This window comes from Plectrocnemia conspersa, unplaced genomic scaffold (genome assembly GCF_051122295.1).
Source record: "Plectrocnemia conspersa isolate PC_06_02 unplaced genomic scaffold, ASM5112229v1 ptg000001l, whole genome shotgun sequence".
Lineage (NCBI taxonomy): Eukaryota > Metazoa > Arthropoda > Insecta > Trichoptera > Polycentropodidae > Plectrocnemia > Plectrocnemia conspersa.
Genome location: NW_028277165.1, coordinates 8,000,442 through 8,027,254, shown reverse-complemented (window position 1 = coordinate 8,027,254; position 26,813 = coordinate 8,000,442). Strand labels below are relative to the sequence as shown.

The window sequence follows — 26,813 nt, the reverse complement described above, 5'->3', positions numbered from 1 at the left end:
TTGAAACACTGTTAATGCTTGCAAAATCTGCAACAATTCTTCTGAATTAGAAGATAAAACTGATTCTGATTAAAATAAATAAAACGATTTCTGTAAATATTTTAATTTTACCGATTTTATTGTGTGGTTCATATAATAATTGTTAAAATGTTGTAGATAGTATTCTTATCAAAAGTTTGATTATGTTTCTCAATTTTTAAGTTTATTATTGTAAGTTGATACATTATATATTAGATATTCGTAATTATATTTTTCACTCATTTTTTAAGTGAATAATATTAAAAATTGAAAGTGCATCTTCCAGATGCATTGCGACCCGCGGTGTTCCATTTAGTATTGCGACCATCGGAGGCTTAAATAAACTCATTTTAAAATATGCTTTCCCATTGTGGAATTTATTTTTAGTATCGTGAACACGCATTTATATATTTATTTAGGTTTTATTATGATCAAAACTTGGTGGCACTCTGGTAAAACTGACGTGACGAACACAACTCTTCGCGGGCTTTTAACGGTCGGTACTGCTTCATGCACCGTTCACTCATTTTTATATTAAAATATATACTATATTTCAATCAATATTACTGCAGCGGCTCTATCTGTGTCTAAATGCCACCCGTTACCATTCGTCCGCCAAATTTTTTGAGAAGGACAATTCTTAAATGTGAACATCTGGTCACCTCAATTAAAACAATCTAAAATATGAATATAAGCCCAAAATACCATAGAGCATATTGCTTTAGATACAGAAGCGCATATTTTAGTATTTTACATAAATATATTTAAATAAACTTTTATTTCTTTGTTTTAAAGTCGTTGTTTTTATTTATTTATTATTCGGTAAAATTACCATTTCAAGCATACGATAAAATATGTACTAGTGTTTTTATATATTACAGTCATGCTCAGAGATTCGTACAATTTGGACCAAACATTTGTTTTGAGCCGATCTGACATTGACTGACAGCTTCACACCGAGTTACAATGGCGTTTATCAAAACCGGTATAATCCATTCTAATATTTTTCTTATCTCTAGTAACAATCGCAATGATTACTTGACAGATAATATCACTTCTCCATGAATTTGATTTATGTTAAAAATATCAGTCGAAACCAAGTTTATTGTTTTCATTAATGACATACATTTCACCATGATATTTTTAATAGTTAATTAGATATTTCATCTTTGCAGAAACTGATTTAGAAAACAATGAAGCATCATTTGCTTCCATTGACTCGGTACAACATGAAGTCCCGGTAATGAACCATAATACGTGACACTAGTTAAAGCATGTGATATTAATTAATGGTTTCTTTTCAAGTTGTTAAATGTAAAACGAGAATACGAAAACGACGAAATTTCGTACATGGACGATATGTTTGAAACAGGTTAGACATTAAGTTTAACAGTAATTAGTAACAATAAATTACAACAATTATTTGACTTTAGAAATACACGATGTCAAAGATGTACTTAAGGCGAATACTATCAGTGTGAACAGTTCTAATCAAATTAGCAACACCAAGGAAGTAAAAGTCAAATCAATTTTGTTTTTCATATATTTCGATAACTTATTTAATGAATACAATTTTAATTTTAGGAACTGGAAAAAGAAAAATGTACTAAATTTCAACATGATGATTCTAATAAATATGAGTGTAATGTATGTAAAAAGAAATTACATTCAAAAAATCGTCTTACACGACATTTGCTAACTCATAGCGACATTCGTGATATTAAATGTGAAAAATGTGGAAAATCTTTCAAATTTAAAAGCAAACTGTCAGAGCATATGATAACTCACAGTAATGTTCGTGATTTTGCATGTGAAAAATGTGGAAAAGTATTCAAACGACAATTCTATCTTTCTCAACATATAAAAATTCATAGCAATGTCCGTGACTTTGAATGTAAAAAATGTGGAAAAGCATTTAAATTTAAATGTTCTCTTTCTCAACATATAAAAATGCATTGCGATGTCCGTGACTTTAAATGTAAAAAATGTGGAAAAGCATTTGAATTGAAATGTTCCCTTTCACACCATTTGCAAACTCATAGCGATATTTTTGTCTTTGAATGTGTAAAATGTGGAAAAGCATTTGAATATAAAAGCAAATTGTCAGAACATATGATAACTCACAGCGATGCTCGTGATTTTGCATGTGAAAAATGTGGAAAAACATTCAAATATAAAAGCAAATTGTCAGCGCATATAATAACTCACAGTGATTTTTGTGAGTTTGGATGTGAAAAATGTGGAAAGGTATTCAACTGTCGATCCTATCTCGCTCAACATATAAAAATGCATGATCATATCTTTGAATGCGAAAAATGTGGAAAAGCATTTAAATTTAAACAGTCTCTTTCACACCATATGCAAACTCATAGTGATGTTTGTGACTTTGAATGTGAGAAATGTGGGAAAGCATTTAAATTTAAACAGTACCTTACACATCATATGCGAACTCATGGTGATGTTTGTGACTTTGAATGTGAAAAATGTGGAAAAGCATTTAAATTTAAAAAGTGTCTTTCCCGCCATATGAGAACTCACAGTGATGTTCGTAACTATGAGTGTGAAAAATGTGGAAAAGCATTTAAATGTAAAAGCTCACTTTCAAGACATCTGATAATACAGAGTTGCTCATGATTGAATGTAAAAATTGTTGAAGGCATTCAAATTTAAATGCAATCTGTCAGAGCATATGATAACTCACAGTGATGGCTACATTCTTAGGTGGACCACGACATAGGCGCGATGCCTGGCGGGGCCTTGTCTGCCCACAGTTCGTATCATTTGCAATTACTATGTAATTATAACTTACATCAATAAAATGCTACTGCGGCGGCCCACTTTTGTCTGATTACTACACTTCACCATCCATTCGCCAAAGTACAAACAATTAGAGCCATTTTAAAATATATTTTTTATTTAACCCTTTGACACGGAAATCGTTCAAAGTCGCCCAATTAATATTTTTATCTCTGCAAAAATCAGTAAAAAAAATGTTTTTGAAAATACTTTTTTTTTTGAATAAACATAAATTATCATTTTAAATAAATAAAAATTAAAAAATTAGAACATTTAAACACAGCATCAAGGTAAAATTTGCAGATTTAAAAAAAAAACAATTTTATATTTATTTTTGATCAACGCGTCCAAAGGGTTAAGTTAACAATAGTAATATTATAATTTTCGTCAAAAATCAAGCTATAAAAACGGAATATAATAAATCATCTTATTATACTAATTTTTAAAAAACCTAATTACAGGAAACCAAATACAACTAATATTAGTTGCAATTTTCGCAAATATTTACTTGTGTTTTGATTAGCACATTCGTTATTGAATTTAATAATTTTTTGTTAAGAGAAACACCACTAGTAATGTAATATATACTCATTTCATCTCATAAATCGTCAATCTTTGGTATGTCTAAGTTGCTTATTTTTACATCTGAGTTCGTAATTATTTTGCAATTCTAAAAAATGTTTTTGATTTCTGTATTTTTTACAAGGGATGTGAACGAAAAATAAATCGTGAAGAGATTTTGTTTCTATGGTTTGACGTCGCGTTGAATTTTACGCAGGTCTTGACGGACTTCCTCCGTTGCCACCGGTGTTAGTCTGTCTATTGCTGCCTCTAAGTTGCTAATAATATCTAGTGGAATACGTTAGGGTGCCACCACAAAATTAAAACCTTTGCGTTGATAAAAATTTTGTAAATAAAAATTCGAGTCTACTACTGTGGTTCGAACTTGAGGCCTCACAGTTACTAGTCTGAGATGTTGCGATGTTGCGAACTGCGCTATCTTGACTTAAATTAATATAAAAAATAGTCACAATTATATTATGTACACCGTGTGCGCCACAGTTTCCATTTTTTACACACATACATTCACGCGTGCTAGAACCGAGTAACAAGAAGAAAGTCGTAAACATCGCACGAAAATACGATTGTGTGTTGTTTTTGTTTCTACCTGCGCTGCAATAACGGTTATTATCGGGAAACTGCAGCGTATCGGCATTCTTTAGAGAGTTAGCAGAGGTCGATAACAATTTAACATGTATGATATATTAGTTAAAAACATTTCAAAAATTAATAAAATATTTTTTTTATATAGTGATACAAATTAAATATATATAATAAACATACATTTACGTACATATAAAATATACATATTTTAGAATACAATTAATTACATTTAAAAAATAAAATAACGGTTAATTCGGAAGTAAAATTACTAATCTTTTTAAGTCATACATTTATGAAAATCTACAAAAAAAATATTAGACAAACAATTAAAGCGTTCTGGTCGTGGGTAGCAGCTTCGATGTTTTCGGTTGCGTTAGTTGATGATTTGTGGAGGACGTTTGTACAATATGACCCATATGAATATCTACTTCTGGAAGGCGTCAGTGCGCGCGGGTCCTGGAGGTGATTACTTGTACAGGAAGCGAGGCGTAAAACCGAGGTCGATGAAGTTTGATCAGCGAAAATGTTCTTAGAGGAAAAGGGTAGTCCGAGGTCGAAGGTGACCTCACTTACGGCACTTAACGGACAGACCCTAACACCATCCCCCACAAACACAAACGAGCAAAAGCTATCGTAATCCGCCAACTACCAATTACATCCCCACCCATTACCTCAAATCTAGTCTAATCAAAGCTTTAATTTAACAATCATCAATTATCAAACAATCAAAGGAACACCAGAAAACATCAAGGCGGGACCTCAGATACGTGTTTGATGCATAAGAGTCGCTACACAACTAACTTAATTTTGTACAGAATCGATCAATCTTTTAAAAGTTAAATTGAACGATAATTTAATTACTGCATATTCCTGGTGTAACGTGAGTAGGGATTTTCAATACCCGATGAGTCCCGGGATTATAAAACATAATCCCGAATTTTTCGGATTGGTTGATTTATCAAGCACAATCGAATTATTATTGACAACATCGTTATATTTCGTGTACAAACTTGCGCGAGTTGCACGTGTCATCTGTGAATCTTTGAGGCTGTGAGTCTGAACGTGCTTTTTCAGCAGCAGGCTGCTTAGGAATCAAAATCAGATCAAGGCTAAATGATAAAACACTTGATGCTTTGATGTAACTTCGTGAGTTCTATTCAAAATAATGTTTTCAATTAATTGTGTCTATGAATGTACATACCTATTACATTCATAGACACAATTACAGAATAAGCATTGTCAAAAGTTCATTTTTTTCTTCTCAAATAAATATATAACCTTCCCTTTTTTATTTTTATTATATTATTTTCTATTTTAAGTCCAAGACTAAAATTATACGTACTTTATACATTGTACGTTATAAAAAACAGATGTAAAAATATATTGTATTATTCATTTTAAATTATTTTTATCGATAAAATAACATGAAAATTATCCCGGGACTGGTCCCGGGATCCCGGGATCGACTAAATGCAATACCGAAATCCCGGGATCAAAATGTTGGCCCGGGATTGGAATCCCTAAACGTGAGTGATTGAGCTATTTTCAAAACAATCGAAGTGAATAAACTGAAACCACCCACAAATATCCTATACGCGGATGATTTTCAGAAGGGAAATATTTATTAAAATTATTAAAAAGCATTTTTAAATGCTTTATAGTTATCTGAATAATATTAGAATCATCACAGTTTGAATTAATCGTTGTTGCAAATACAGAAAACATAAAAACACTTCTTCCATTTTTCGTTTGCCAATCCAGGATAAAATAACTTTTGATCCTTTGGTTTAAAATCTTTATTTTTATTTCTTTATTATTCGGTAAAATTACCATTTTAAACAAATGATAAAATACTTCTTAAATTTTATATTTTTCAGTCATGCTCAGAGATTCGTTCTATTTAGATCAAACATTTGTTTTGAACCGTTCTGACACCGACTGACGGCCGATTCACGCCGAGTTAATGGCGTTTATCAAAACCGGTATAATCCATTCTACTATTTTTGCAATGTTTACTTGACAGACAATATCACTTCTCCATGAATTTGATTTATGTTCAAAATATCAGTCGAAACCAAGCTTGTTGTTTTCATTAATGACGCGTTTCACCCATGATGTTTTTACTAGTTAATTAGATATTTCATCATTGCAGAAACTGACATAGAAAACGATCAAGGAACATTTGCATCCACTAACATGATACAGCATCAAGTTCCGGTAATGAATCCTAATATGTGACACTACAAACTCTATTTGCTTCAACGATCATTCCACCCACGCATACTATTTCAACAGGGTAGTATTGGTTTGTTGTTCGCGAGGTTCGGTTGGCGCGTGCGTACGGTTGTCGAATTTTTTCGTGTAAAAATGTCTTCTACGGACACCGATACTAATATTAACTTCTGTAGTACTCCAAAAAAACGGACTAAAAAATCATATAAATATTTTTGAAAAAATACATTATTTTAAATGTATATAATAGTGAAATTTTGGAAAATCCCAACTTAATTATTGACCAAATTGTTGAAAAAGTATCAACAAAGGCAGGAGCGTGCAAAAGAACAATTTATAGGATTATTCAAGAATATAATGATAAATTAAGCTCGCCAAAAACCAATCAGAGTAAGAAATCCCATGTTTTAGATTCAGTTGATGATTTCGATAAAGAAGCGATTCGTCGTAAAATACATGGATATTTTTTTTTTAAAAATGAATTACCGACAATCAACAAAATTCTTCGTGTTGTAAATGAAGTCAATAATTTGCCAAATTTTAAAAGGTCGACTTTATATAAACTTTTAAAATCGTTGAATATGGAATACAAAAAACGTGGGCGAAACAGAAATAGAAGAAATCATTGTATGGAGAATAAATTATTTAAGAAAAATATTATCTTATAGAAACAAAGGTAGAAAAATGTATTATTTAGACAAAACGTGGATAAATGCTGGACACACGGTAAAAAAAGTATGGGTAGATAATACTGTAAAATCTGCCAAACAAGCTTTTTTGTCTGGCCTTTCGACTGGATTAATGAATCCCTCAGGTAAGGATATTTTATCTATATGCAAAAAAGTTATGTTCTATTATATCTATTCTTTTAGGCAAAGGAAAGAGACTTATTATTTCTCATATCGGAAATTAAGACGGGTTTGTCCCAGATTCGCTATGGGCATTTGAATCAAAAAAGTCGGGAGATTACCACAAAGAAATGGACGGGAAGTCGTTCGAAAGCTGGTTTTCAAATGTTTTACCGATGCTAGAAGATAACGCAATTATTGTTATGGACAACGCACCGTATCACTAGAAAAAGTGAAAAAATTCCCATTACCGCTAGTACAAAGCATGCTGTAAAAAATTGCTATCTAAAAAAAATATTAATTTTGATGAAAATATGTTAAAAGTAGAATTATTAAATATAGTGAAGAAACATAAACAAAAATATATAATTGATGAAATGGCAAAATAAACTAGTTCAAAACTTTCTCCATATCACTGTGAACTTAATCTTATAGAATTAATCTGGGCGCAAATTAAAAATTATGTAGCAAATAGAAATATTAACTTTAAATTTTCAGAAATGTATAAATTATTTTATGAGGCTTTGGAAACAATAACGCCAGAAATATGGAAAAAATGCGTTGAGCATGTTAAAGATAAGGTTGAAATTAATATGTGGGAATTAGATAATGTGGTAGAATTAAATATTGAATCATTTTTAATAAATGTAAACAACGAAAGCGACAGCTATTCCTCGAATTGATTTAATTTGTTTTTTTATTATTTTTTAAAAAGTTATTTTATATTTAGTATTTAAAATATGTTTTATTTATAATCCTTGCCTTTCGTACAAGTTTTTACGTTTTTTTAATTGTATATATTTGTTTCTAAAATTAAAGTGTTTTATTTATTTAAAAAAAAATCGTTTATTTGTTCTGATTCAGCCCAGTCCTCAGCGATCACGTGAACCCCGCATTTGTTATTGTCGACTGACTGTTGGAAAAAATAGACTACTTAAATTCATGTGATGTTAAATAATGCTTTCTTTTTAAGATGTTAAGTGTAAAACGAGAATACGAAAACGACGAAGCTATGCATAAAGACGACATGTTTGAAACAGGTTAGACATTCAGTAAAAGAGTAATTACTAACATTTCAATAAATTATAACAGTTATTTGACTTCAGAAATGCACGATGTTAAGGATATATTTAAGGCGAATACTAAAAGTTCGGACAGTTTATCTTATCAAATTAGCAACACCACGGAAGTAATAGTCAAATCAATTTTGTTTTTCATATATTTCAATAACTTAATTACTGAATACAATTTTAATTTTAGGAACTGGAAAAAGAAAAATGTACTAACATTCAACATGATGATTCTAACAAATATGAGTGTAACGTATGTAAAAATATATTAAATTCAAAATATCAACATTCGTGATATTAAATGTGGAAAATCTTTTAAATTTAAAAGCAAACTGTCAGAGCATATGATAACTCACAGTAATGTTCATGATTTTGCATGTGAAAAATTTGGAAAAGTATTCAAACGTCAATTCTATCCGATCGTTGGTTGGTTTATTTGTGATTTGCCAACAATCGGCCCGGCGTTTACACTAGGAGAGGGTAGGATCCAAAGGCCAAACCTTTGATGTTACCGCAACAATGGCCAATCGCTTCATTGGCTCTGATTTTCCTCCCGTACATACTACCAAAAACGAAGCGGTTGGATGTTGTTCGTTGGCCAAAATTTGCTTAGTGTGTACGCGCTTGTCTGTTAAACAGAATAATGTTTTGAATAATGCTGGAGTTTGGAGTGGAATAATGAGACTGCATTAAAACTGATATATTTTTATCGTGAACGAACTGTGAACATAAAAACGAATTGAAAAGATTAGACAGTTGGAGGGAAATAAGTGAGCTTATAGAAAGTAATGTGCACAATGTGAAAAAAATAATGAAATCTTTTCGCCATGAAAGACAAAGAAAATAAAATAAAACTGGGAGTGGTGCTGATGTAGTCTACAAATCCACATAGTTTGCTTTTAGCAGTATGGACTATCTGCAGGATAAATTCGTGGTCAAAAAGACAGAACACAAAGGTAGAGTACACTCGCGATAAGGATTCCTCTGTGTGAATGTATCGTATACAGATATTCGTTATCTCGTTTTCTCTTTTAAGTACATTCATTGATTCGCCGTCGCTGTTATTCATTTTTGAAGTGCAGTGTGATTGTTCTTGATCTTCTTTTCTAGGATTTATTTTAAAAAGAATGGTAATTATTATGAAAATTAAATTTATTGTATTATAGTGTTTCGATTAGGCTAATTAATTATGGTTCATTTAATATTTTAAAAATAAAGTCTAAACTCGGAAAAGGAAAACCACTTTCCGCTCATTCCAAGGAAATAAAATATAATGTCGACCAATTTATAAAGGACTCTTTATAATATCATAAATGCATGTTAAATAAACATGTATTTTCTTTTTAAATAAAAAAATAATTAAAGATTCTGAGAAAAATCGTATTGAGCCACAATGTACATGCATATGACCACAAACCGGAATGCCTATCACGAGGGTAGTGAATACTTTTTATTTAATTTTGTATTTTTTAATTTTTATTTAAGTTCTGTAGGCGTTATTTTTATTATTTTAATAAAAATCATATTACACGTAAAATGCGTTTTTGCACTCATTAGAAAACAGAAAGTGTAAATTATATCATTTTTAAGTATTGTAAAAAAACACAGAATTACATAAATTACGAAACTCATTTAATTTTGAATGGATATTTTAAAATTACACTTTTTTTTTTCTCAGATTTTTCAAACATACATATCTTGCCATTCTACTCTGCCTTCCGAATAAAATTCCCTGATTATTTCATTTTTTTATGCACTTTTACTAACTCTTTTTGGTAAGGAAAGAAAAGATTGTTGATCGCTGTTTCGGTTCACTGTTTTCCAAGTTCCAGGGATTATTACTTCTGCATCGTCTACATCAAAACTACCAGGCAGCGTATATACATTAGATGATAGTTTGCTTTTTCTTAAGAAGTTGTGCAAATATACACATGCCAGAACTACTGTTCTTGTTTTGTTTGGGGTCAGTAGCATTGATTTGTGAAGAACTCTAAAAACAGCAGACATAATTCCAAAAACGTTATTGATAATCTGACGTGCTCTGATCAATCTGTAATTAAAAATTCGTTTCTTCGAACCTTTTTTTTGATCCTCTGGATAACCTTTCATTAAATTCTCACATAGAGCAACAGCATCGTCACCGACAAATAAGTATGGAATCTTCATTTGCCTATTTGGTAGCGCTCTTTAGGAGGCAGGTTAAGCTTATTATTTTGTAATGATTTCCATACGTGTGAATGTTTTAGGACACCTCAACAATAATCTGCATCTGTAACACCTAAAAAAATCATATCAAAATATATATATCCAGCAGAGAAGTCATTGTTTACTCCAATTCCTGGTAAAATTTGGAGTATGAAATTATGTTATATATATATATATATATATATATATATATATATATATATATATATATATATATATATATATATATATATATATATATATATAATTTTTTTACCCTGGCTAGTAATAATGAAACAAATGCAAACCCAACAAAACTATGCTGAAATTCTGCTTATAGTTGTAATATTCACTTCTGCTGTTTATCAGTGCTTGTATTGAGCAGTTTCTCCCATCAGTGGCCCCAATGCAGTTGGGAAAATTCCATTTACTTTTTAACTTGTGAGCTACCTGCGTCCATTATTTTACAGTGGAAGGCATCTGTTGAAAACAATGAACAATTTTAAACATTGAAGTCCTCCATATGTAAACTTGACTAACACTTAACATATATCAGAAAAATATCACTCGCTCACATTAACATATTTAAAGTAGTAGAAATGCAACCTCATCCTATTTTAAATTATCGCTCATTTCATTTCTGTTTCAGGAGCTTTTGTACCAAAACATCGAGACAAAGGAAAATTGCAACCCTATTGCAAAACCAAGCCAGAATCAGGAGCCAGATGGTGTGAGTACGGGCAAAGATGAATCAACGATAACATCAAGCAGCAATAGACGAGAAAAATCATACTTCATAGATCCTTCTGTGCGGAATCAACGTAACCAATCTAGGGTAGACAAGGCTTATGCATTGATGATGGAAATCAACGAAAAACGATGTTCACCAGACGAAAGCTTTACTTATGGGGATTATATTGCAGCCAAGCACAGAAAATATAGTCAGCATACAAGAAGTGTAATAGAGCATTTGGTCGGAGAAATTCTTTTCAAAGCCGATATGGGTTTATATGAGAAATAATTCACTACACCACATTCACAAACCCAGAACAGGTTCTATAATTCTTATAAGCAACATAATATCAGTAATACCTAGGCTTAACATACATCCCGGTTTAACCGGGATTGTTCTGGTTTCACAAAATTTCTGAAATGACATTTTTTAAGCATTCTGCCATCCAGTTTACACATCTGAAAATCCCAAAATAAAACTTTCCGTGATAACCTTTTTTTAACTCTCACTAGCACTCCAACCTAGCACATCTCAGCATCCCAAAATTTAAAAATTTCCGGAATAACAGTTAAAAAGTTTCATAAATATGGTAAGCCTAGTACTTAGCCTTCTCCTTCGCTGTCATACAAATACAGTTCCCAGTCCCCATCCCATAAACTGCTTCCCAAACCAGCTACACAGCAAAGCTACACCATCATACTTATGCACCTGCAATCGAACTACCACTTTCACAATCGATTCATAAAGTTGCACCAGTCCCCCCTGAAAACTCAGATTTCTCACCATTGGCACAATTTATCAATACGTTCTCACCAGAGTGACCAAATACTAAAAAAAGTAAAAATGCCCACTAGGATGCTCAATTTTGTAAAATAAAAATCTTACACTTACTACAAATGTACAGTGATACTTCATTATTTTTTAGTAATAAATAAATATGCTTCCGTGTACTTAAAAGTAAGTATGTATTATGTTGTGTTCGGTTTCATGAATAAAAGTAATATTACTAAACATTACAAAAAAATGTTAACATATTCCTGTAGACTTTCAATTATAGCAAAACAAACTTCAGGTACAATCTTGCAGATGAGCTGTTTTGATATTTTAAAAGTGTACATTAAGCTGGTGTATGAATCCTCAAAAGCTGAATATCTCAGAGTGACCATAAATCTTTCTGATGCAGGAATAGCTCTCCTAAAAGGTGTGTCATCTTTGGAAATTTTGGATCCTATGCAATTCAATAAAAATTCGAAATCTGTAAATCTTTGGGCGGCACTTGCTCGTTTCTTTTTTTTTAACTTTATCAATTATTTTCGAATAATTTAATGAAATAGTGTGTTATTTAATTTGCTTTTTTTAATTAACTTTTCAAAATAATATAGTTTCGTATATTAATCCTTTCAACGCCACGCGCATCATATGATGCGTAAGTGAATCGACGCTCTAACGCCATGCACATCATATGATGCGTTCGTTAAAACCTTCGTTTTTTAAAGAAACGGAAAGGTAAAAATTGGCAATATATGTTTTAAAAATCAGTTTAAATTCCTAGTAAACGATTTCAGTGATTTTATATATAGAATTTGCGATGAAACAGCGGTATATTTAATTATAAAGTCACGCCTTAATTTTAGTCGTTTATATTTTGCGCACAGTTTCGATCGTGCTACTGTAGGCCACTTTTAGGGTTACACAAACGGGTCGCGAAAATTTGTTTTTTTATACTTTAATTTATGAATCGAAATTAAATTATGTCATCAATATTTCAATGATAATTGTGATTTGTAAATACTTGTGAATATATTTATACGTTATTTCAACTGTTTTTGTGATTGGTTTTTATTGTTGTAATAATTAAATAATGATAATAATAATTACTATTAAATATTTATTAATAAATAGAATATAATTAATAAAATATCAATAATAACTCTTAGTAAATAATAAATAATAATAATAACAAAATCGATTCCTTGTCGTTGAATCATTATATTTTACTTGTTATATTATTTTACTATTTATTTTTAATATATTTATTTAATTAGATTAAATTAAGACCATTGTGATCTAACAGGCTACCCCAATGCGTCACGATGGCCGAAACGTTTATTATTTATTGTATATATATGTATATGTGTGTGTGTAATATATATTACATTTTCCGCCTGGAGTGTAGATATGTTGCACTCTTGCCGGTTCCAAGCCCGGATAAAGGAGGAGGGTTTTTATCGTGGAGCAAACCAACCAACGTGGATAAATCCAAATAGTTACGAAAAATAAATAATTAATTATAAATAATTATCTAAATGAAGATATATTTAAAAATTTCATTATAACTTTTAAAGAAAATCACCAATAATAAAAAACACTATTTTATTTACTTTATTATTTACTCTTCATTCATATGCTATGCAAAGCTTTAAAAGCTATAATAAAAAAGTCACGTGTCGAAGCGAGTTAAACATCCAACAACGAATGACAGCTGATTTACATAATACCAGTCACTGGATACCAACAATTAGCACTGTAAACGCTTAACGCCAGTCACTGGAAAAGCCAATGCGCCACTGGCAAGCAGAACAAATATTTTTGTTTTACTGGCATGCCAGCTCCCCCTTACACTACATTACCGTACTGGCGCAAGGTGAGTGGCGCTTTTTCGCAACAATAATTCTTTCAGTTGTTGGCACTGTGTAAACGGTAAGGCGCCAGTGGACTGGAATGCCAGTCGCCGCGTGCCAGAAACTGGCAGCGTGTAAAGCAGCCCTGAATGTGTGTGCAGTGATGCCGACTAAAACAATATAGCAATAAAAGACGATAAGACCCTATATTACCCAATTTATAATTGAAAAAAATAGCAGCAACTTTGCCAAGTTTCAAACATTTGTTTAGGATTAACTTAAACAAAAAGCATCGGCGCTCAGTTAAAAAGTAAAAAAATAGTAAATAATGAATGGAAATAGGGCGGTACCGTACCTGTTTGTCGATACCCAAATAAGAAGACGACATCTAATGCAAAATAATGTTGGTTTACAATGTTGTTAATATAAAGCTCTGAAAATAAATCGGTCTGTATGTGAAAATATAACATAATTTAAATTTATTTTGATAATATACGAATCTCTAATTCCGGGATATTTTCCGGGGCATAGAGTTAGAACCGGCACTGTCCCGCATGATCTGGGACAAATAGTCACCCTACTAATATCGGTAAGGATAGCTATCATATTTTTAAAACTTAATGTTCACCAGTGAAAATATAACTTCACTGTAACATTTATACATTGCATGTAAATAAATAATGATTGGTATGTAAATGTATATATCACTACGTATGGAAAAGTTAAAATCACATAATTATACTAGCAATAGTCATATAAATTAAGTGTTTACACGAGACATCACTCATAAATATTTTTTTTGTATTTTCAGCAATTTAATTTCAATTTTTATTACATGTTGACCCCAACTATGAATAATTAAAGCAATATTTATGAATATTCCAATAGAAAATCATTAATTTTTGCATGTGTTTATACTACACAGTACAGCGTGGATTTATATGACACAGTAAGGGGAAATGTAAATCATTCAATTAATAACTAATATTTTTAAATTCCATATATTTCAGTAGTGCTCAGAAATTTGTTCTATTTGGACCAACAATTAGTTTTAAGTCATTCTGACATCAGATGACAGCTTCAAGCTAAGTTACAATAATGGCGTTTATCAAAACCGGTATAATCCATTTTAATGTTTTTCTGATCTCAAGTAACAATTGAAATATTTTCTTGACAGTCAATATCACTTTAGAAACTAAGCTTAATGTTTTCATTGATGACATACATTTCACCCATGATGTTTTTACTAGTTAATTAGATATTTCATTTTTGCAGAAACTGACATAGAAAACGATGAAGCATCATTTTCTTCTATTGACATTGTACGACGTGAAGTCCCGGTAATGAACCTTAATACGTGACACTAGTTAAAGCATGTGATATTAAATAATGCTTTCTTTTCAAGTATTTCAATGTGAAACGAGAATACGAAAACGTTGAAGTTACATACATAGACGACATGTTTGAAACAGGTCAGAAAGTTAGTAAAACAGTATTCATTAACATTTCAATAAATTACAACACTTATTTGACTTCAGAAATGCACGATGTTAAGGATGTACTTAAGATGGATACTATCGGTATAGACGTTATATCACAATCTCACCAAATGGTCAACACCATCAAAGTAATAGTCCGATAGATTTTATATATTTTTATATATACTTAACTTAGCTAACGAATCAAATTTCAATTTTAGAAACCAGAAAAAGAAAATTATATTAGAATTCAACGCATGCCAGATATTTTTTACAAAAACGGGTGTGTAGAGTGCGGAAAAACCTTTAGTTCTAAAAGATATCTTTCACAACATATGGTAACGCATAGCGATATTTGTAATTTTAAATGTGAACTATGTGAAAAAGCATTTAAATTTAAAAATGGACTCTCAGCACATATGTTAACTCATAGTGCTGTTCGTGGTTTTGAATGTGATAAATGTGGAAAAGCATTTAATTCTAAGAAATATCTTACACAACACATGGTAACTCATAGCGATGTTCGTGATTTTGAATGTGAAAAATGTGGAAGAGCATTCACAACTAAAAGAATACTGTTGGATCATATGAAAACTCATAGTAACAATCGTAACTTTAAATGTGAAAAATGTGGAAAAGCATTCAATTTTAAAAAATATCTTACAAAACATATAGTAACTCACAGCGATATCCGTGACTTTAAATGTGAAGTATGTGGAAAAGCTTTCATTTTTAAAAAATATCTTACAAAACATATGGTAACTCATAGCGATGTTCGTGACTTTAAATGCGAAAAATGTGGAAAAGCATTTAAATGTCAACTCTCACTTTCACGACATATGCGACTTCATAGTAATGCTTGTATTTTTGATTGTGAAATGTGTGGAAAAGAATTTAAGTGTCAATTCTATCTTTCACAACATATTAAAACACATACTGATGCTTGTGATTTTAAATGTGAAAGGTGCGGAAAGGCATCCAAATATAAAAGTCAACTTTCACAACATATGCATACTCATAATGATATTTGTGGCTTTGAATGTGAAAAATGTGGAAAAGCATTTGCAATTAAAAGCTCACTTTCACAACACATGAAAACTCATAGTGATGTATGTAACTTTGAATGTGAAAAATGTGGAAAAGCTTTTAAATGTCAACCCTATCTTTCACAACATATTAAAACACATACTAATGCATGTGATTTTAAATGTGAAACATGTGGAAAAGCATTCAAATATAATAGCCAACTTTCACAACATATGCATACTCATAATGATGTTCGTGGTTTTGAATGTGATAAATGTGAAAAAGCATTTAATTCTAAAAAATGTCTTACACAACACATGATAACCCATAGCGATGTTCGTGACTTTAAATGTGAATTATGTGGAAAAGCATTTGCAATTAAAAGCTCACTTTCACAACATATGAAAACTCATAGTGATGTTTGTAACTTTGAATGTGAAAAATGTGGAAAAGCATTTAAATGTCAACTCTATCTTTCACAGCATATGAAAACGCATATCGAAGATCGCAACTTTGAATGTGAAACATGTGGAAAAGCATTCACAACTAAAAGAACACTGTTTGATCATATGAAAACTCATAGTAACAATTGTGACTTTAATTGCGAAAAATGTGGAAAATCATTCAATTTAAAAAAATATCTTACAAAACATATGGTAACTCATAGCAATGTTCGTGACTTTAAATGTGAAATATGTGAAAAAGCATTCATTTCTAAAAAATATCTTACAAAACATATGGTAACTCATAGCGATGTTTGTGACTTTAAATGCGAAAAATGTGGAAAAGCATTTAAATGTCAACTCTATCTTTCACAACATATAAAAACGCATATCGAAAATGGCAACTTTGAATGTGAAATATGTGGAAAAGCGTTTAACTATAAAAGCACACTTTCGCGACATATACATACTCATAAGGTTCGTGACTTTAAATGTGAAAAATGTGGAAAAGCATTCAAATTTAAAAACAAACTTATACTACATATGAAATCTCATAACAATATTTGCGAATTTAAATGAGAAAAATGTGAAAAGTCATTTAAATGTCAACTCTATCTTTCACAACATTTAAAAACGCATTGCAACGTTAGTGACTTTGAATGTAAAACTTGTAAAAAGGCATTTAAATATAAAAGCACACTTTCACGACATATTCAAACACACAGTGATGTTTATGACCTTGAATGGTAAAAATGTGGGAATGCGTTTAAATGTCAAGTCCATCTATTACAACATATTCAAACTGATAGCAATGTTTATGTCTTTGCATGTAAAACGTGGAGAAGCATTAAAATATTAACTGTTTCTTATGCAACATTTAAAAACGCATATCAATGTTAGAGACTTTGAATTTGATGTATGTGCTAGAGAGTTTCCAATTAAAAGCACACATTGTAGTAATATGAAAATTCATTGCGATATTAGCATTCAAATTTAAAAATTTACTTTTCACACATTTAATAACTCGTAGCCTGAGGCCTGAGTGCACGATCGCTGTAGTGCTGTGCACGGCGCACGCTAATAATCTCATGTTTTTGTATGCAAGCGGCCTAAGTGACATCTATCACACGGATAAATATTATAAAAAACATATATATACTATCACACTAATATCTAGTATTAGTGACTACTACGAAAAATGAATAAATTTACACAAAATATAAAGTTTGCTGATTAATTTGACCTAGAATTTTTAATTATGTATAGCTTATTATAATATTTTTTTTCTTTTTTGTACTTTTAAAAGGTTTTGTATTATCCTTAACTTAAAGTAAATTAAAAAACTATTGTATTTTATTTATTTGTAAACAAGAAAATGGTTATAAATCAGTATCTTGTATTTCATAATGAATCATGTGCAAATGTAAATCTTATTTATGGAATAAACAATATATAAAAAAACAATTATCTAAAAAGCATAAAAATTTTAAGCTTGAATTAAAATCTAATTTTTAATTAATTTCTCTCAGGTGGCCTAAATTTCTTACCAATTAGCCTTTTACTGGTAAATAACGAGATTTTGTAGTCTTTCAGTAAGACGTTACGTTTATATAAAATAATTAAATTGTTTCTTCTGTGTCTCCAGAAATATTAAATTGTTATTATATTCCGAAACTATTTACATACATGCTTTCCTTTTGTGAGTGGAATTATCTAATAGTGGGCTCCTATAAAGCCACTTTATTTGGACGTTTCCAGTGGTGGGGGAAACTGGACGTTATATTGGAATATCACCAATTGAGAAAGACGAAAAAAAAACGTTTTTTCGAAAATATTAACCCTTTATAGGGCATAAAATTTTATTGCTGATTTTTAAGGGAAACTAAATTTAATTAAATTAACATTAGTCTATGGAGCAAGGAGAAAATATTTTAAAATGTTTTAATTACTTGTATAAGGCTCCATGAGGTGGTCAATTATAATGCCACCGAACGTTTAAGTAAACAATTGCGTGTGTATGCATGGTGACAAATATATTGACTATTTAGTTATTATAATGAAATGTAATTGTTAAAATGATTTATATCAACTAAAAATCAAATAAAACCGATTTATTAACAATATATTATATTGTATAATAATTAGTACAGAAAAAATATAATGATAAGAAATAATAGTTAAAAACTAAAAGTAAAACCAAAAAAATATTGTTAACATATTATATTAGGTGTAAATATTTAATAAGTTATTTATTAAATTATAAAAATATTAAAACAAGACTCCCATATATAAAATTAACCAGATTGGTATGGAGCAAAACATTTTTGGCATAGTGCAATTTTGCATGAAGAGCATATTATATTACTATGTTTAACTGCTTTTTTCATGCTGCAATCTGCACATCTCCAAATGCCAGTAATTGATAAATGACTACCAACGTTTACATGTCTAGTGGAATTTTTGATGACTGTTCGACTCGTCGATTTTTTATTCACACCTTGCATTTTTGACACCCGTTTTCGGCCCGAGAAATCTCCAATTAACTCATTGGCCATCAAGCTTCTAAATATGAGATGGAAAATCGGGGTTTCCTTAGAAATTTTCATCGTTTCTTTATACAAAATATAACTTAACAATACTGGCATTGATGAAATAGTTGAATAATTTCATCCATCTAATTTAAATTATTTGACCAATAGTGGCGTATTGAAGGTTATTTATACAAACCCCATAATTTATATTCCGATAAATGTATTTATTTATTCAAGAGTTAGGTTTAGGTTGTGTTCTCTTTGGGTAGCATATAAGTTACTTTGGTAAACAATTTCAGATAAATACATTATTTTCAATAAACCGTTGAAAACTTTTATCGGGCTTTATGTATTAACACGTATATAGCACCAAAGCCTTGATGAAAATTTGTTTGGTTCTCCTTTGATCTTTGTCCATGTAAATTCATTGGTAATTTTTGAGTTACCACTGTCGATAGGTGTATTTAGTTCTTCACTGGAACTACTGCTATAATCTAGACTCTAAGAGTCTAGATTATAACAGTAGTTCCAGCTATAATCTAGAGCAGTGATTCACAAAGTGGTCTATATCGACCCCCAGGGGTCTATGATAACTTGCAAGGGGGCTACGTCAGCGAAAAAAAATTTGGGGATCCATGAAATAAAAATGGGGGTCCACTGAAGTGGATCTCAACAAACACTGATAGTACCTATCTACTTACATTATAATCTTATAAAATAAAGACATATACATTATTTATAAAAGTACCTATGAAGTAAAAAAATCATTATATATGTTTATAAAATTGTGTAAGTTGTAGGATCTAGGCATTCGCTTTGTGGTCGCAATACATTTTGAACTTGTAAAATCCTGCACATAATGATATACCACCGTGATTCTCAAAGTGGTCTATATCGACCCCTAGGGGTCGACGACGACCTGCAAGGAGTCCATGTCAGTGAAAAATAAAATTGGGGATCCATGAGATGTAAATGTGGATGACTTTATTTTTGGCTTTCAATGAATGGAATAATCCACATACATAGATAGAGAAATCTTTCAAAGTGAGTAGCACGATACCAGCTGTCAAAAACACATTTGAAGTTGATGAATTTGCAAAAAATCAATATCAAGCAAGCAGGGGGTCTACCCAAAACCGAAAAACATGGCAAGTGGTCTACGAGACAAAAAAGTTTAGGGACCTCTGATCTAGAGTCTAGATTATAGCAGTAGTTCCAGCTAGGTCTAGGTCTAGATTCTAGACCTATAGTCTATTTTTTTCCAACAGTCAGCCGACAATAACAAATGCACGCGGGGTTCACGTGATCACTGAGTACAGGGCTGAGTCAGAACAAATAAACGATTTTTTTTTAAATAAATAAAACACTTCATTAATTTTAAAAACATATGCAATTAGAAAACACGTAAAAACTAATATTAAAGGCAAGGATTATAGATAAATCATATTTTAAATACTAAATATAAAACAACTTATTAAAAAAAAGCAAATAAAATCGCTTTGAGGAATCAATTCTAGTTTACATTAATAAAAATGACTGAATATTTAATTCTATCACATTATCTAATTCCCACATATACATTTCAACCTTATCCTTAAGATGCTCAACACATTTTTTCTATATGTCTGGCGTTATTGTCCCAAAAGCACCATAAAATAATTTATACATTTCTGAAATTTTAAAGCTATTATGTTTATATACTTGAATAATTCAATAAATTGTTTTTTTACACACTCCTGCCTTTGTTGATACTTTGTCAATAATTTGGTTAAGATTTTCCAAAATTTCCCTTTAATATATCATATATTTAAAATACTGTTTTTTTTTTAAATATTTATGTGATTTTTAGTCCGTTTTTTTGGAGGACTATATGGGTTAATTTTAGTATTGGTGTCCGTAAAAGACATTTTTACACTTTAAAAAATTCGGCAACCATATGCACACGCAAATAAAATCTCGCGAACAGCAAACCAATACTACCCTGTTGAAATAGTATTTGGGGGTGGATCCGTTCAAGTGAACAACCAATTAGAAGCTTTCTGTGAAGAACACGTGATTGTTGAGCTTTGTTTACATGCGCTGACTGTTAGAAAAAATATAGTGTAGAGGCATGGTAAATTTCACAGTAAATTTTTGACTTCTGAGAAGTGATAATTATTTTTGCGCCCTCCTATTGAACAAAATCCGGTTTTAATACACTGACCAATACTCTCATATTAGACGTCCGTATTAATATCGGTAAGGATAGCTATCATATTTTAAAAACCTAATGTAATATCGAAATGCAGACGAAATATGGAGTAATATGCGATGTCTGTCTGTACTTCTTCCGCTTATTTTTCACTGAGAGATGGGTTGGCTTAGTTTGTATTTTGAAATTGCCCTAATGAAAGTTCTAAAAGTATAATTAGTTTTAAAACTTTCATTAGGTCATGTTGGATTTGGTTAATTCATGAAGATTACGTTTGGGTTTTAACAGCAAATGGATGTTTTACAACTATCAAATTGAGTTTTATATATATTTTAGATCAGCAAATACTGATGAATATTTATTGGAAACTCTGAGGTTGTGGGTTTGACCCCGACAGCGGCACTTGAATTTTTATTTATAAAAATGCGCTATTATTTAAAAAATCCGGCTCCAGCTGCAGTTTTATCTATTGATTATATATTGTATAAAACATAATATTTTATAATTAATAATATAGTTGTCATCGATTCTCAGACTTTCAGTCTGGTGGTCATTCATTATGTCTAATTGACTTACTCAGTTGGTACAGATTTACTCGTTGTAACACATTGGGCATACGCCTATCAGATTAAAACGGAAAATTTATAAAAAAAAATTACTTACTAAAAACTCACTATAACAATTATACATTGCATGTAAATAAATAATAATTAGTATGTAAATGTACATATATATTTATTACTATGTATTGAAAAGTTGAAATCGTATAATTTTACAAGCAACTGCCAGAAAAATGTATAGTGCTCACACGGAATAACCATTTTTTGTATTTTCAGCAATTACATTTCAATTATTATTACCCGGTGACCTCAATAATGAATAATTTAAGCGATATTTATGAATATTCCGATTTTAAATAACTCATTTTTGCATGTGTATATACTATACAGCACAGTAACCCGCGTATTTATTTGGTACAGTAAGGAAAAGGTTAAATATTCGATTAATATGATTTTAAATCCCATATTTTTCAGTCATGCTCAAAACATTATATTATTTGGACCAACAATTACTTTTGAGCCATTCTGACATCGAATGACAGCTTAAGCCAAGTTGCAATAATGGCGTTTATCAACACCGGTATAATCCATTCTAATATTTTTCTTATCTCTAGTAACAATCGCAATGTTTACTTCACAGATAATATCACTTCTCCATGAATTTGATTTATGTTAAAAATATCAGTCGAAACCAAGTTTATTGTTTTCATTAATGACATACATTTCACCCGTGAAGTTTTTAATAGTTAATTAGATATTTCATCTTTGCAGAAACTGATATAGAAAACAATGAAGCAATCATTTTTATGTTTTTCTGATCTCGAGAAACAATTGAAATGTTTGCTTGACAGTCAATATTATTTCACCCATGACTGATTTTTTTACTAATTAATTAGATATTTCATCTTTGCAGAAGGTGAAATGGAAATCGATGAAGGAACATCTGCGTCCATTGACACGATACCACATAAAATCCAGGTAATGAACCTTAATATGTGACACTGGTTAATGCATGCGATTTTAAATAATGCTTTCTTTTCAAGTTGTTAAATGTAAAACGAGAATACGAAAATGACGAAGCTACGCACGTAGAAGACATGTTTGAATCAGGTTAGACATTAAGTAAAACAGTAATTAGTAACATTAAATTACAACAGCTATTTTTCTTCAGAAATGCACGATGTTAAGGATGTACTTAAGGGTAATACTATCGGTATAGACGTTTTATCTCACCAAATTGACAACACCACCAAAGTAATAGTCAAATAGATTTTATATTTCATATATTTCTATATTTACCTAACATATCTAACGAATCAAATTTCAATTTTAGAAACCAGAAAAAGAAAATTATATTAGAGCTCAACGCATGCAAAATATTTTTTATAAAAATGCGTGCGAAGAGTGCGGAAAAACCTTTAGTTCTAAAAGTTATCTTTCACAACATCTGATATCGCATAACGATATTTGTAACTTTAAATGTGAATTATGTGAAAAAACATTCAAATTTAAAAACGGACTCTCAGTACATATGTTAACTCATAGTGATGTTTGTGGCTTTGAATGTGATAAATGTGAAAAAACATTTAATTCTAAAAGGTATCTTACACAACACATGGTAACTCATAGCAATGTTCGTGACTTTGAATGTGAAAAATGTGGAAGAGCATTCACAACTAAAAGAATACTGTTGAATCATATTAAAACTCATAGTAACAATCGTGACTTTAAATGTGAAAAATGTGGAAAAGCATTCAAATTTAAAAAATATCTTTCAATACATATGGTAACTCACAGCGATGTCCGTGACTTTAAATGTAAAGTATGTGGAAAAACATTTATTTCTAATAGATATCTCACAAAACATATGATAACTCATAGCGATGTTCGTGACTTCAAATGCGAAAAATGTGGAAAAGCATTTAAATGTCAAGTCTCTCTGTCACGACATATGCGACCTCTTAGTGACACTTGCGATTTTAAATGTGAAATATGTAGAAAAGCATTCAAATGTCAACTCTATCTTTCACAACATATTAAAACACATACTGATGCTTGTGATTTTAAATGTGAAACATGTGGAAAATCATTCAATTATATAAGTAAATTTTCACAGCATATGCAAACTCATAGTTATGTTCGTGATTTTAAATGTAAAATATGTGGAAAAGCATACCAATATAAAAGCCAACTTTCAAAACATATGCAAACTCATGCCTTTGGAGACTTTGAATGCGAAATATGTGGAAAAATATTTGCAATTAAGAACTCACTTTTAACACATATAAAAATTCACAGTGAAATTCGTGACTTTAAATGTAGAAAATGTGGGAAAGCATTTGCAATTAAAGGCTCACTTTCACAACATATGAAAACTCATAATGATGTTCGTAACTTTGAATGTGAAAAATGTGGAAAAGCATTCAAACGTCAACTCTATCTTTCGCAACATATAAAAACGCATATCCATGATGGTAACTTTGAATGTGAAACATGTGGAAAAGCATTTAATTATAAAAGCACACTTTCGCGACATATGCATACTCATAGAAATGTTTATGATTTTAAATGTGAAAAATGTGGAAAAGTGTTTAAATCTAAATTAAAACTATCCACACATATGAAAACCCATAGGGAAATTCGTGACTTTAAATGTGAAAAATGTGGAAAAGCATTCAAATTACAAAATTATCTTTACCAACATTTAAAATCTCATATCAATGTTAGTAACTTTAAATGTGAAACATGTGGAAAAGCATTTAAATATAAACGCACACTTTCACAACATATTCAAGCACACAGTGGTATTCGTGAATTTGAATGTGAAAAATGTGGGAACGTCTTCAAATGTCAAGTCCATCTTATACAACATATGCAAACTCATAGCGATGTTTATAACTTTAAATGTGAAAAATGTGCAAAAGCTTTCAAATTTCAATCAAATCTTTCCCAACATTTAAAAACTCATATCAATGTTGGTAACTTTGATTGTGAAACATGTGGAAAAGCATTCAAATATAAACGCACACTTTCACAACATATGCGAACTCATAGCGTCATTTATAACTTTAAATGTGAAAAATGTGGAAAAACATTCAAATGTCTATCGTATCTTTCCCAACATTTAAAAACTCATTTCGATGTTAGTAACTTTGAATGTGAAACATGTGGAAAAGTGTTTAAATATAAATTATTACTATCCCTACATATGCAAACCCATAGAAAAATTCGTGACTTTAAATGTGAAAAATGTGAAAAGTCATTCAAATGTCAACTCTACTTATCACAACATATAAAAACGCATAGCAATGTTAGCGACTTTGAATGTGATGCATGTGGAAAAGCATTTAAAGATAAAAGCAAACTTTCACGACATATTCAAATACACAGTGGTATTCATAACTTTGAATGTGAAAAATGTGGGAAGGTGTTCAAATATAAAGTCAATCTTATAAATCATATGCAAACTCATAGCGTCACTTATGACTTTGAATGTGAAAAATGTGGAAAAGCATTCAAATTACAATCGTATCTTTCCCAACATTTAAAAACTCATATCGATGTTAATAACTTTGAATGTAAAACATGTGGAAAAGCATTCAAATTACAATCGTATCTTTCCCAACATTTAAAAACTCATATCGATGTTAGTAACTTTAAATGTGAAACATGTGGAAAAGCATTCAAATATAAATGCACACTTTCACGACATATTCAAACTCATAATGATGTTCGTAACATCTTACAAATCATATGGTAACTCACAGCAATATTTATGACTTTAATTGTAAAATATGTGAAAAAGCATTCGTTTCTAAATAATATCTTACAAAACATATGGTAACTCATATATAAGCACTTAAAATAAAAGCTAACCGTTATACCATATGAAATTCCATTGTGCTATAAAATAACAGAATTAATCGCACATATATCAGAAATAAGCACCCTTACTAAATGTACCAGAAGTAATATATTTGAATGTCAAATAAAAAATTTCGTTTAAAGAAAGCCAGCATGAAGCAGGTTTTGTATTTTCTCGGGAACCTGACTACACTCACAGTCCTTCATTCGGTTCTCAGAAGTTAGTTTTATGCCAGCTTTAAACTAGAGCACACTCGCACGAATGAGCCGCTCTAGTGTGTACATTATGCCGGCTTTAAACTAGAGTACGCTCACGCAAATGAGCCGCCCATGCGTGTGAGCTGAGCGTGAGCACACAAGTCTGTGCACGCTCGCCACTGTTTGTGGTATGGTTAAATTAATACCTATGTAGATATGTTACGTGAAGATAATAAATTTGTATTGCTTAATAATCAAATTTTATATTTTAAATAATTATTTTTGTGGGAAAAACCTAAGGATGTATTTGTGTTTATTCTGTATTTTTTTGTAAATTTTTTGTAAATATGTTTAAATAAGTTGTCTTTGCTCCTGCTGTAAAAAAGAATAGGTTATATTAAGATTTATTAAAATTGTGTACTACTTTATTGAATCAAATTTTGTAAGTTTATATACTCAAAATATATTTTGTTAAGACTTTTGTATATTTTTAAACATGTTGTTAACAATAAAAATTTATATATCTATGTATAAAAATAAATAATTTACTGAATGTATATTTGTTTTATTAATGAGATGCTATAGGCAATAGGACCTGGATACAGATCTAAGTTTTTTAGACCCGGACCCGTCGGGTCCAAAAAGCTCGGGTTTTCCCAAACCCTAGTTACCACCTCAATCACCCATGCCACTAAAACAAAAATGCCTGATTACAACTTAATAAAACTGATTCAGATACAGCTATGTTATAGGGTTTATAAGTTCTAAAAGACTTGCAAAGATGCTAATGACCCATATATTTCGTATGCCTTTCATATTGCGTACGAAATACGAAAATATGATAAAATTACTTTGT

At 30.5% G+C, this 26,813-nt stretch overlaps 2 protein-coding genes across 19 annotated transcripts; both read left to right on the top strand.

Moving 5' to 3' along the window:
• Positions 1-937: 937 nt before the first annotated feature.
• On the top strand, positions 938-26,510 carry LOC148238659 (uncharacterized). 14 transcript variants are annotated; one of them, XM_088194329.1, is made up of 9 exons: positions 14,693-14,783; positions 14,942-15,006; positions 15,072-15,138; positions 15,205-15,293; positions 15,366-15,482; positions 22,809-22,873; positions 22,939-23,005; positions 23,067-23,149; positions 23,229-26,510. In XM_088194329.1, the coding sequence occupies exons 6-9, from the start codon at positions 22,817-22,819 to the stop codon at positions 25,653-25,655; spliced, it is 2,634 nt and encodes an 877-aa protein (XP_088050455.1). In that variant the 5' UTR covers positions 14,693-14,783; positions 14,942-15,006; positions 15,072-15,138; positions 15,205-15,293; positions 15,366-15,482; positions 22,809-22,816; the 3' UTR covers positions 25,656-26,510. The 14 variants fall into 14 exon arrangements, with proteins under 14 accessions (XP_088050541.1, XP_088050557.1, XP_088050489.1 ...); XM_088194415.1 differs by lacking the exons at positions 14,693-14,783; positions 14,942-15,006; positions 15,072-15,138 and adding exons at positions 938-1,003; positions 1,194-1,258; positions 1,324-1,390 and having other exon boundaries at positions 23,067-23,245; XM_088194425.1 differs by having other exon boundaries at positions 23,067-23,245.
• On the top strand, positions 5,854-12,077 carry LOC148238660 (uncharacterized). Of its 5 annotated transcripts, XR_015810989.1 has the most exons (7): positions 5,854-5,960; positions 6,131-6,195; positions 8,032-8,098; positions 8,165-8,247; positions 8,319-9,084; positions 9,165-9,258; positions 10,962-11,889. XR_015810989.1 is itself a non-coding variant. In XM_088194517.1 (6 exons), exons 1-6 carry the CDS (start codon positions 5,942-5,944, stop codon positions 11,331-11,333), a joined length of 669 nt encoding a protein of 222 aa, XP_088050643.1. In that variant the 5' UTR covers positions 5,854-5,941; the 3' UTR covers positions 11,334-12,077. The 5 variants fall into 5 exon arrangements, 3 of the variants coding, with proteins under 3 accessions (XP_088050643.1, XP_088050660.1, XP_088050651.1); XR_015810988.1 differs by lacking the exon at positions 9,165-9,258 and having other exon boundaries at positions 10,962-12,077; XM_088194517.1 differs by lacking the exon at positions 9,165-9,258 and having other exon boundaries at positions 8,319-8,381; positions 10,962-12,077.
• Positions 26,511-26,813: the final 303 nt, after the last annotated feature.

What these genes read in the sequence shown, in the direction of transcription:
- LOC148238660 (XM_088194517.1), top strand. An exon ending in TGATACAGCATCAAGTTCCG is followed by an intron (nt 6,196 to 8,031) that starts GTAATGAATCCT and finishes TTTCTTTTTAAG; the next exon opens with ATGTTAAGTGTAAAACGAGA. An exon ending in AGACGACATGTTTGAAACAG is followed by an intron (nt 8,099 to 8,164) that starts GTTAGACATTCA and finishes ATTTGACTTCAG; the next exon opens with AAATGCACGATGTTAAGGAT.
- LOC148238659 (XM_088194321.1), top strand. An exon ending in CGATACCACATAAAATCCAG is followed by an intron (nt 22,874 to 22,938) that starts GTAATGAACCTT and finishes TTTCTTTTCAAG; the next exon opens with TTGTTAAATGTAAAACGAGA. An exon ending in AAATTGACAACACCACCAAA is followed by an intron (nt 23,150 to 23,228) that starts GTAATAGTCAAA and finishes TTTCAATTTTAG; the next exon opens with AAACCAGAAAAAGAAAATTA.